Source organism: Urocampus carinirostris, chromosome 1 (genome assembly GCF_059441175.1).
Source record: "Urocampus carinirostris isolate Australia breed hairy pipefish chromosome 1, RoL_Ucar_1.0, whole genome shotgun sequence".
In the NCBI taxonomy this organism is placed as follows: Eukaryota; Metazoa; Chordata; class Actinopteri; order Syngnathiformes; family Syngnathidae; genus Urocampus; species Urocampus carinirostris.
The window spans coordinates 29,061,998-29,074,123 of record NC_142349.1 but is presented as its reverse complement, the minus strand read 5'-3'; the positions used below and the strand labels follow the sequence as shown (position 1 = coordinate 29,074,123).

At 38.5% G+C, this 12,126-nt stretch overlaps 1 protein-coding gene across 3 annotated transcripts; it reads left to right on the top strand.

Moving 5' to 3' along the window:
* Positions 1 to 3,859: 3,859 nt before the first annotated feature.
* rpusd1 (RNA pseudouridine synthase domain containing 1) lies at positions 3,860 to 11,163 on the top strand. 3 transcript variants are annotated; one of them, XM_088354660.1, is made up of 7 exons: positions 3,860 to 3,946; positions 4,216 to 4,319; positions 4,426 to 4,607; positions 6,364 to 6,487; positions 6,563 to 6,665; positions 7,988 to 8,089; positions 9,832 to 11,163. In XM_088354660.1, the coding sequence occupies exons 3-7, from the start codon at positions 4,426 to 4,428 to the stop codon at positions 10,236 to 10,238; spliced, it is 918 nt and encodes a 305-aa protein (XP_088210786.1). In that variant the 5' UTR covers positions 3,860 to 3,946; positions 4,216 to 4,319; the 3' UTR covers positions 10,239 to 11,163. The 3 variants fall into 3 exon arrangements, with proteins under 3 accessions (XP_088210786.1, XP_088210777.1, XP_088210794.1); XM_088354651.1 differs by having other exon boundaries at positions 4,408 to 4,607; XM_088354668.1 differs by having other exon boundaries at positions 4,391 to 4,607.
* Positions 11,164 to 12,126: the final 963 nt, after the last annotated feature.

Genomic DNA, 12,126 nt, shown 5'->3' with positions numbered 1-12,126 from the left:
ATAGTGTGGTTTCATCTCTATGAATCTCCGTAGTTTATATTTTCCTTGTGCTTTGTTGCACTCATTTTCGGTTGCACTACACAACACAGCAACATCTAGTGTTCCAACATCACACAGTGTCCATTTAAAAAAAGCAAATAACGTTACAACATCAACTATAATCCATAAGGCTACAATTGAGAGATTTTCAAATGACTGCATGGAGAAAACAGCAGGGAAGAACAGACAGGTAGACTGAAATGCAGGGTTTTGAGCATCTTATTTCAATAAATCTACTCGATAGAACATTTCTTATCTAGTCAAAAATGTTAAAAGATACTTTTAGGGGAGATGTTCTCACTTGAGAGATCTTCGGACAGGTTTCATTATCCAACAATGCAAAACAACAAACATCCCTCGAAAGCTTATTCTTCGGAAAGCCAGTTATCCTTTTCAGGTGCCATGAGTGTGGTGGTGTTGTTTCTGCGGAAGGCTTCCTCCAGCAAAGCGCGGTGGGCAACAGCGGGCAGATACAGAAAAGCGTAGATCAAGGCAAGCAGGAGCAGAGCCAGCAGCAAAGGGAGGCCCCAGTCCGAAGTCATGATGGGCTCCTCGCAGCGAGCCTGCAGGAAGGACTTGTTATGCATGCTACCAGGAGAAGTCAACAACCAAAGGCATCAGCGTTCTCCCGTGCGTGGTAGATGTTGTGTCACAGGAGCGCAGAATCCTTTGGTCGTCATAACGACGTAGACGTGAAGCGATTCCTTTTTTGCACTTGGGCCGCAAATACTTCCGGATTCTGTAAAGATCAGCAAAAAAGGTTGTTATGGTTGTTCTACAAGCAGGAATGTGTAACAATGTTGGTCTTCAACACCAGTGAGGCTCTCTGCCGTTTCACTTTCCTAAAAGCTTTGTGCTGGGATTTGGCCCGAATGTCACGTGTACTGTTGTGTGCTATCCTGCGTGCCCAGGTGACACTCCAGTTCACTGAATTATTATCCTTCGAGGTGTTATGTAACAATGAACAAAACAACATTAGGAATTTTCTTTGGAATATGATGAGGGTTTGCACTTTTCTATCACTGCCAACCTCCTCCATCTTTTTTCTGCATAGGTTATTCTCTGTAGGGGGTGCTGGAGCCCATCCCGGCCAATGGGCAAGACGAGATTGGTCAAAAACACAACAGTAACAAAAAATCTCATAAATGAATTGTTTTACGGCGTACACAATTTCAAATAATAGTAAAGCATTAATAAAAACTCGGGCAAAACATAGTTGACAGACGAGTATTTTATCAGCAGTCTAGAAAAGTTGTCTTATATGCAGTTGAAGAATTTAAAAGAAAATAATATTGTCAGTGTCACAACAGTAACTTCATTTCATACCAAACTGTTAACCGCTGTTGGAGGTGAGTTTGAGGTGAGGGATTATAAATGGGTAATCGTGACACAGCACGCTGATTAAGTACAGTACGTTCAATGAACATAACGCCCTTGGTTGAAGCTTAAGTCTTGATTTGTTACTGTCACTGAAGTATCGACGGCTACGGGGTGCTGGAAGCCATCCCAGCCGACTTTCGGGGACACCCTGGACTGGCTACCAGCCAATCACAGGACACACGGAGACAGACAACCATTCACTTACGAACACAAAAACACACGCTTTGAACCACACAATACAAACAATTTTGTAACCATCAAATGACCTGCCATGTATGTTTTTGGGGTGTGTGTCTACAGCTAGTATTTTAGCAGCTCGTTACATTTAAAAGAATGTCATCAATTGAATTGGACTCAATGGAAAGTCATAAGAAAGCAAAAAAAAATCACCAGCAGGTGCTTTGTGGATTGTTGCCGGTAAGAGACTGAGGTGGGGCCAGGAGGGCAAGCAATAGGAAAACAAGCATCTGCTTCTTACTGCCCCTTTTCGAACATGTTATGTAACATTATTTTGGTGTTGAGTTACTGTTTTTGTCCTGTTTTTATTTTAAAGTTAGAAATAAAGTTTTCATTCATTCATTCAAGTCGTGTCTACTGCCCCGACGACGTAACAGCCCTCCCCTGTAGAGCCCGTATCCCACCATGGCCAGATCCATTACCCATGAAACGGATGACCTGGAGCCACAACTTGTGGGAAATCAATACATTCGTGACTCTTGTATTTCAATCATCATTGAGACGGGGCTGAATCCGAGGTTGCCCGATGCTAGCGTGCAATTTCGTTTTACTATTGTATAATGAGTTTGAATGAAATTAAAAGCAATTAAATCATTTTGTGCTCTGTTTTTATTTGTAGATCTATAGTTGTTATTATGTAACAGTTGTATAGATTATATGTTACTGATGTTTAATAAATTGATAAAAATGTTTTTCAACTTAGCAAGTTTTGACTATCAATTAACTATTTTTGAACCCCCGCAAAAAATAAGGACACCATTTTCTTTGGTGTGCCTTGGGCAATTACGGCCTGAAGGCATCCATCTCTCACCAGGCCTATATCTATATATCTATTTCTATATCTAGATCCAGATCTAGATCTGGATCTAGATATAAATAAATTGTATCTATATCGATATCTATACCTATAGCTGTATCTATATATTGATATCTATCTATATCTAATAAATATAGATATAGATACTATCTATCTATATCTATCAACATAGATATAGATGTATATACACACACACACATATATATATATATATATATATATATATATATATATATATATATATATATATATATAGAGAGAGAGAGAGAGAGAGAGAGAGAGAGAGAGAGAGAGAGAGAGAGAGAAATATATGGATATATAGGTACATAGATATATGGATATATGGATATATGGATATAGATATAGATATAGATATAGATAGTCTTGCTTCAAAATAAAGTAGCTGTAGATTTTAATACTGGTCTCGAGTCAAGATTTTTTTTCCGTTCTGAAAAAGCAGTAGACATTTTTTTTATAAGTGGTAGTTGTTTTTAAGAGGTAAAAACGGTATCTGATGCCTAAAGCAGTAGTGTTGGCAGGTGTGCACATACATGTGTAAATACACTACCGTTCAACATTTTTGGTCCGCCTAGAAATATATATTTTTTGATGTAAGCAACGTTTGAAGGACACATTTGTTTTCCAGATAAAAACTATATTTCCTAACTATACTTTCTTTTTTTCTTGCAACTCACTTTATTAAAAAAAAGTGTGACTTTTCATGGAAAACACACTATTGTCTGGGTGACCCTTAACTTTTGAACAATAGTGTTAATATTTATGAATAGGAGCAAACAACAAAAGTGGGGATTTTAGAAGGATGTTGTGAAAGTGCTTGATGGAAACTTTTTTTAATTTATTTTTGTTGGTTATTATTTTGTTGTAATTCTGGACAGTTCAGTGTTGAGATGTATACTCAGTTTTTTCTTTTTTTTTAATTGGGATTTTAAAAAACAATTGGTTTTAGAATTGTTAATATTATGAAGCACAGTAAATATACAGCATCAGTGGAACTATTTAAATCTAGGCTTAAAACACACTTATATTGCATATCTCATGAATGACCTATATTTCACGTTGAAAATATGTGTGTATTGTTTGTTATTGCAACATCAGTTGCAGCCTGGTCTTCCTGGAAGGGCTTTGACCTCATGTGCGGTTCCTTCTCAAAGTTTCTTCAAGTTGGTGTTTTTGAGTTTTTCCTTGCCCTCGTGTAGGTTTTAGATCAGGGGATTGTGTACAGTAATAGTAGTCTGTAGTTTGCAATAATCTGTGATTAAGGGCTATACAAGTAAACATGATTTGGTTTGATTTGACTTAATGCAATAAGACGCGCAAAAAAACCCTTAAAAATGTCTTGCATTTTGACTCCAGCATGGTAGGTGACGCTCGTTCGCGCTGTTACTTCTTTAAAGCACAGTTAAGCCTCTAGCGGAAAAACGACTAAAACATGGCATGAAGAATTTGATTTTGGTATGTAGGGAAAGGTTTTCCATTTATTATATGTCCTTTATTGGACAAAGATGCATCAATTGAGTCGTATATTTTAATTGTAGTAGCTGTTAATTTTAAATTATGTCAGCCTATGTTTAACCCCCAATTCAATTGCTGTCAGATACACGAGTGTTCTTTCCATTTTGGGTCGGATTATCTGGGTTGTTATAAACTTTTTGTAACATGTAATCCCCACCCACCCCCAATTATATGTTTTTGGTACAATACCACCGATGTTCTTTATGCAGGTTTTTCATGCCGAGTAAACGAACGCAAAAGCGTAGCATCACACGAACCAGCTCATCAGCATATCTCCTCAACATTACCTTTTTATAACCAAAGACGGTCTAAAGTAAGTCAAACGTCACGAATCGGTCAATTACTCGTGGAAAAATGTTCATTAAAAATATAAATAAGATAGAGGTTTCTGTGATTATAAGGTGTGTTTGTGGCGCCAGATGGAGCCAGCCAGTGTGGAGAAGCTTCACGTGCTTTTTCAGAATGACGATTACATCGTAGTGGACAAGCACTGGGACATCCGCATTGATAGTAAGATGTGGTATGAAAAAAGTACAGTGCAAGCCCAGCTTCGCCACCGTTTCCCTCAACTGGCAGACCCCAACACCTACTATGGATTCCGGTACATTTTAACTCAACTTTCATTGGGCACTCCATGTGCGTAAGCAGACCCTCTTGGGGGTGCTCAAGCACCCATAAATTTAACCCATGTACTCCTAAAATTATAGCATTGTTAGAACTCTCAGGACACGATAGGCTTGAATGTGATGAAAAACAACTGATTTTTTAAAAAAACTAAAATAAAACAAAAATGTAAACTGCGCAGCCTCGGAAATACTCCACTGCCTTGAATTGCTTCAGTTCATTTGATTCCTAGCACCTCTCTCACCCCCGGCAAGTGTAACTTGCGGCAGAGTCTGTGGAGGCTCTGGTGTATTACAGGTTAGAGTATGTAGGATAGTGGTTATGTTGAAAAACAATTTACAACCATATACCATAACATTGACAATAGATATTAGTACTTATTTTAGCTGCATTGAATCTAATGCAAGTTGCATATGATGCTCTGGGTGCCCAGCACCCCCAAAGCTGTTAACTTCAAATCGCCCCTGGCAGGCAGCAATCCGATTTGAAACGGAATATTGCCAGTATTTTGATTATGTAAAGCCATGAAAACGCACACAATACATTGTTTATTAAGTCTCACTGCGGAATTTCCGATTTGATCAGGTAGTCCGTTCATTTTCTCTTTGCTCCTGCATGTTCAGTATAGACATTTGAGTAATCGAATAATGTGCGCATTTTCCATCATTCTGGATTTTTTTATGCCCCAAAGCACTGTGGGACTCATAGTATAGAGACGAATGATGCATCCATATTCTGATCCAGTCCAGGGTTTGTTTGGGTGCTTGAAATCCTTGAAGATGCTTGAGTTTTAATATTGTGTTTTTAAGGATTCAGAGGTTTTTGAATTTTGCTTGTTGTGCTTGGAAAAGCTTGATATTGTTGCCATGTCTCTTAACAAGTCTGGTTAAAAATGATCTGTGGGGGATTTGCTTTGCCATTGCAATTCTTCCCTTGTGATTAATGGCAGCTGGTATTAGTTTGTGATGCATTTTCTTATGAAGCGTCATCGCCCCCTACATGTTGCGCCCAAGAGGACAGGTGTATGCTGTGCTGGAATAGGGCACTATGAAATGTGAATTAGGGCAAGGATTACACATCAATTATAGACATTTATTTTGGGCCATGCAAAACATTATGGTAGTGGTAAATTGTATGGAAAGAACCACCTGAAACTGTCATTTTAGCCAAAACCTATGTGGTAAGAGATATGTCTCAAAAATATTTAGTATTCAGATCTACCTAATAGATTCGTGATTTACTCAATATTGAAAAATCATACGTCTTGATCAATGCACTTACAAGAATAAAAATTGCATTTACATTTGTGGCTCTGTAGAAGACATGATTCACACTGGATTTCTTCGTTTAATGGTAAAATTTTCCGTAAAAGTCCGTAAAAAGTGCCTGGATTTGGCCATTAAAAGTTGTATGAATCCCTTTAGTCACTAAAAAAGCCACATCTATATTGGTTGATTACATGAATGAAATCCCTTTTTAATGGCAAAAAGTTAATTGTGGAAAAAAACATCAATTTGCAACCTTGTAACAGAGGCCATCTATATACAGGGTCATTTGTCTCTAGAAATGTAAACAAAAATTCATTCAGATTTCTGTCTAATTCAAATATTTTGTTTCCATTGTATTTTTGCCTGCATGTACACGTCGTCAATGTAATACAAAAAGGTTACAATTAGACTTAAAATGAATGCGTGCGAAGCAATATTAATGTCGCCTTCTTCACTTCATATCAGGTTTTGTCACCAGTTAGACTTTTCCACCAGCGGCGCATTATGTGTGGCCCTCAACAAGGCTGCAGCTGGCAAGGCGTATCATTGTTTCAAGGAGCGCACTGTCACCAAGGCATACATCGCTTTAGTAAGTATGCGGTGAAACACATCTCAAGATCACATGTAGTTGTGTGGATGTCACTTTTTTGTTTTGTTTTAACAGGTCCGTGGATTGGTGAAAGAAGAAATACAAACTCTTGATTTTTCCATTGGCAAAAATACTTCAGTTGGAAAAACACATATGATGTGCATTGAGGGAACAGACGGTATGCTTAGGAGATTCCTAAACGTGGAACATAATGAAAGCAAAGTATGAAATGAAATAGATTAGTATTATCCTTTAAGACAGGGGTCCCCAAACCTTTTATTGTGAGTGCCACATTACTTTCATGTTCTATGATGTGGGCATGGGTTCAGTTGTAACTAGTGTTGAGCATATTACTTGAATCCCTGAAAAAATGCATTTTGACCAATCACAAGAGAAAACTAACGTCTTGAGAAGGAAACTAGCTCTCGATAGGTGAGTAGCCGGCTCGCACTTTAAAGAGACTGCTCATAGAGCCCTTTTGTTTGTGAATTACACGAGTCGGTTGCCGCATTCACCAATTCACCTTTTCTTTTGACACGTTAGTAAATACTGTATTCTTAATCGCTAATTTACTATATGGTAGTCACTATTTTGAATGGTGACATGATCCCAAAAGATGTGACGTAACAAACTCTGAGGAGAGTGAAAAACTGCGCCGTTTGAAAACGGCGTCAGGCGCTCGTGGACACGCTGCCCTTGGAGTTCTGGAGACAATGTAACGCAACGCTTTTGAACATCAGTAACGATAACGGTGTTGTAACGAAGGAAAAAGTAATTATATAGAATATGCCATAACTGAAAATATAACGTCGTTCTTCCCAGCACTGGTTTGTAATAGGAAGAATTTTGACGATTGCAGGAGTGCTTAAGTTAAAAAAATATTCCTTTCCAGAAGGCCACAATCAAATAATCCTAAAAGTTACAAAAATGTGTAATAGTACTGAAATAAATATTAACTAAATAACTCTCTGGGTTCTTCAGAAAAAAATGGACTGGTAGTAGAACATAATCTACATGTTGTGCTGTGCACAGTCTCAACAGATCCAAGTTCAGCTTCGATGTGCACTGGACCACCATTGGTAAAACCCAATGCATTTTCATATGTCATCTAAATGACTGGTATTACAGTGGCATAAATTCGGCGCTCTTACTGCTCAGACTAAAGTTTGAATCCTGTTACAACTATAAACGCCCACCTAGCCTAAGAATTCTTATTTAGGTTAAAAAAAAAATGCGCCTTAAAAATGCTCTGTGGTATTGTTCGGGAGGGCGGACCAAATGTGGAGGCAGGCCTTAGTTTGGAGACCGCTTGTTTATGAGTTTCCAGCTCAATGGGGTGCCTCAACATTAATAAGTGTACTTAGAAGAAAACATTTTGCTGTTGGCAATGTATTTTTGCCAGTAGATGTCACTACTATCTTCAGATGTGTCTTACAAAACAGGAAATGCAACGCAGTATACGCCTTTTCTCCTAATATTCTCATGTCTTTCTCATTTAAGGTTGTGAGAATTCCAAACCATGCCAAACTGTGCTGACAGTGTTGGAGTATGGCTTGTATGATGGGGAACTTGTCACTAAGGTGTTACTGCAGCCCTTGACAGGTAAAGTGCCACTTCCGTACCACTCTACTGACGTGATAAACTTGTAGGTATTCCCAAATTCTTAAACATGCAAAATGTGAGGAAATAGTACATATTTTTCAAATAAAATGTATATATATTTAATCGGTGTATTCAAATTATGTTACAAGATCAAGCATTTTGAAGACAACTTGTCTCATCTTTGATTTCCTGAGCTGTGATGTCATCAGAATAACACCAGCACCCACGCAAGCCAGTCGCCATCGTGTTTACGTGTTAATTCGTCAAAGATGTTACGAGTGTTTTAAGCCACTGAGAACTGGGACCGGGGTCTAACCGGGACCTATCAAAGAAAGGCGACCGCGGCCATTGCGGAAAAATACGAGGCTAGACGACCAAAAACCATGCAGTGAGATTCCAGGCTGACCGGGAATCAACTATGAAAAGTGGCAATGGCTACGGCGACAATAGTGAAGCCCGACCTTAATAAATCTAGGCACACGGCAAAACCTGTGCTAAATCCAGGCTAGCCGCCCAAACAACACATTGCGAGCAGCCAGTGAGCCCCAACCGGGAGCAAACAAAACAGGAATGCCCTCAGCATCCCGACCGCTAACGGGGAGTTGGCCAGACAAATTTATATCAACCGCGACACACGCGGCAAAAAAACACAAATGAAAAGCCACAATCACCTACCTAAAAGGAGGTGAAAGCAAAGAAACGCACATTGTAAGGACTGCAGGTTAAGTTACCGCACATAGCTTTGAGGTCGAAGCAGGCAACTCTGACAAAATAGTCACATGTTCCCCAAGCAACAAGGTAAGCAAAGTTCTGATTTCTCCAAGCAGAAACAATTAAAATGCAATTGTTGTTCACTACAATCGCTGGTCTGACTTCACAACCTACCATTCCACCCTAGGTCAAGCGACATATATTCAGAAAATATTCCACCTATTAAATTAACTGAAAGTATTTTGCACTTTAAAGCAGAGACTGAATAATATATTCAATTTTTTGGTCAAAAAACAAAATCACTAGCAAAACCAAAACAACATGAAGTACGGTTCATACCGGAAAACAGGAGAACCCCTAAAACTACTTTAGTTAGTCACGTACTACAAGAAAATAAAAGTATTAATTAAAGCTTGTACCTACACCACAATAAATATTAAATTATGTAGATAAAAAAAGAATAATTTACTGGTAAAAGACGAAAAATATAACATTTTTAAACCATTTACTAAATCCTTTAGCAGCGCTTTAATGGCAGATAAACCATTTTCGTATTTAGCCTCTTCCACTCAATCATTGCAACACTTTTTCCACTGCCTTCCCCATATCTCTAACTTTCTTGGGACTCGTTAAATTAATAAATAAAACCAACAAAATGTACAATTAAATAAGATTTGGTCTCCCTCAAAAACAATTAAGTCACTTCTGATTGAAGAGGAAAAAACATCAAGCAGTGCATTGGTGCCCTCTACTGCTATGAAGTGTAATTGACCCTCAGTTTTTAATTCTTCGCATTATTTTGACAAGGCAAAGGCATTCACCCACTGAAGATGGGTTCATGACCCACTTTTTGTCCTGACCCACCAGTTGAGAAACGCTGCTTTTCCATATACTTTGATACAAAAAGAAAATTTTGCAACATATTTGCATAATTGTTGGGAGGGACAATACACGTTATGTGTCTAATTGGAAAAAAAAAATCAGTTTGGGAATACCTTTTAACGAGTTTTTGTTACTTATGTGTTGACCAGGCCGAACCCACCAGTTGAGAGTCCACTGCTGTTCTATCGGCCACCCCATCGTTGGGGACGTCACCTATAGTTCTGGGGCTGATGACGCCCCTTTCCGCATGATGCTTCATGCTCACCTCCTCCACATCCCCCTCAATCCTGAACACATGCTGGTGTGCGCGGGAGACCCCTTTCTACCTTCAGTGGACCCAAAGTGGCTCCCGCAAAACTCCTTAAGACCCTTGAAGGCCACTGTGGACGCCCTGCTTGCGCGCAGAATGGATGAGCAGAGACAAATGAAAGAGATGCAGATGGACCAAGTGAGACAGGAAAAGGAGCGGAGGGCAAACAAAAGGAGGGAAAAGGAGAGTATGAAGCAGGCGAGGGAGTGTGAAGAGTGGCTCATGGAATGGGCTGGGGACTCCTAGTGTAGTGTAGTTTATTTTAGGCATTATTTTTATTTATTTTAGAAGTTCATCCGGGAATGTTTGCTAGGCATATTTCAATTTCAAAATTAATTACCTTAATTAAGGGTGGTTGGATTGATCCAAATATCAATTTTTTTGATACTAATCAAGTACTTGTATCGGATCGAAATTGTTGTCCTCTGATCGATACTTCACGCTCCACTAATTTCCTCAAAGTGCTGCTTTTTGCAGCACCCTCGCCCACTCTTAGGTTTATGACTTACCGTGTGATTGACAGGCACACTTTTAACACATTTTCCCACCTGGCCTGCTGCTGCATACATACCATTCAGCCAGAAGAGAGGGACACATTTGTGTGCTCATCACGACCAGAAGGCAAAAATGACCGAAGCAATCCACAGAGAGCAACGGGCTGCAACCAAATATGTTAACATCTTACTGTTCCTGAACAAAGACCTGTCAATCCGTTGTCACTATGGCAAAAGAGATAAAGAGAGAAATGGCACTTAATTTGTATTAAGTCAAGTTATGTTTATTTGAATGGCCTTGAATCAAAAGGAGTCTCAAAGGGCTGCACAGACGACAGATTATTGAAAACCACAGATTATTATTGCACCATCCCCTGATTTAAAACCAACATGAGGGCAAGGAAAAATTCAAAAACCTCAACACATCGCACATGAGGTCATCCCCCTTTCAGGATGACCAGGCTGCAATGGATGTTTTAATAACAATTAATACACAGATATCATCAACGAGATTACTCGATTTATTTTTTAAAATATTGTGTAATGGAAGGTATTTTAGTACTCAACATTGCTGTAGAGTTCTGAATTAGTATTATGGTTGCATTTTTGCTTTTTTGGTTGGAATCTCTTGGCTTTTGTTCTGATGTGGTTATAATAAAAAAATGTTTTTCACACTGTTATGTTTGCAATCTAATTAAAAAATTAAACATTTTAGTGCCCAAAGCATATTCGCCTAACACGCAAAAATCCCCGTTTCAAGACCGGTTGGAAACATATATTGGCCTGGAGAGGCATGGATGCCACTGACCAGGCAGGTCACACCAAAGACACACCACAGGAAATGGTGCCCCTACGACCCTAGTGGTTAAGGCATCCATCCAACCAGCCAACAGAAAATTTGTCAATGGTTATAAACAGACTCAAGGGGAGGGGGTTCAAGTAGATCAAGACATTTTCAAGCAAAAAGTATTGGATTGGTATCAATATCAAAATTCATAGCGTTGTCCACCCTTACCTTCAATACACAATAAAGCATGAGGTTTTAGAAATATGAAGCCAAAATTGGCAAAACATGTTGTACATATTATATATCGTATTCAAGGGAATTGTTTAATTTGTTCACTGAACAAACCTAGCAATTTGAATACAAAACAAATTGTGAGTTCATCGTATATACTAATTGCTGTGCATACCAGCCAATTTTTCTCATTAAGAGTGATTGCGATTCTCTTTAAGCGATAATCAACCTTACAAACACACGTCATACCTATTTACTGACAAAAAGACAGACTGAGTAGAATAAAAAAAGGTAATTCGTGTAAACACGTTAATTTCATTTAGCAAATAAAGAACACAAACCATTGTTTTATTATCTTTTAGTTTGTCCCCACTGGTGTTGAGACAATCCAGATTAGAGGTTTAACATTTTTTTTTTCAAAATGTGTTTTCTTTCTAGTAAAAAAAAGTTGTACGGCATAGACATTTAGAAATGATCAATAAACGTATGAAATACACGGAAACTGCAAAGTTGACAAAAAAAAAACTAGCCCGTAAAATGAAAATTGTATTTTATAAAACGATTTTTGGAATATCATCATGTAATGTTTCACTAAAGGGGTTTCACTTTTAAAAGACTGTCT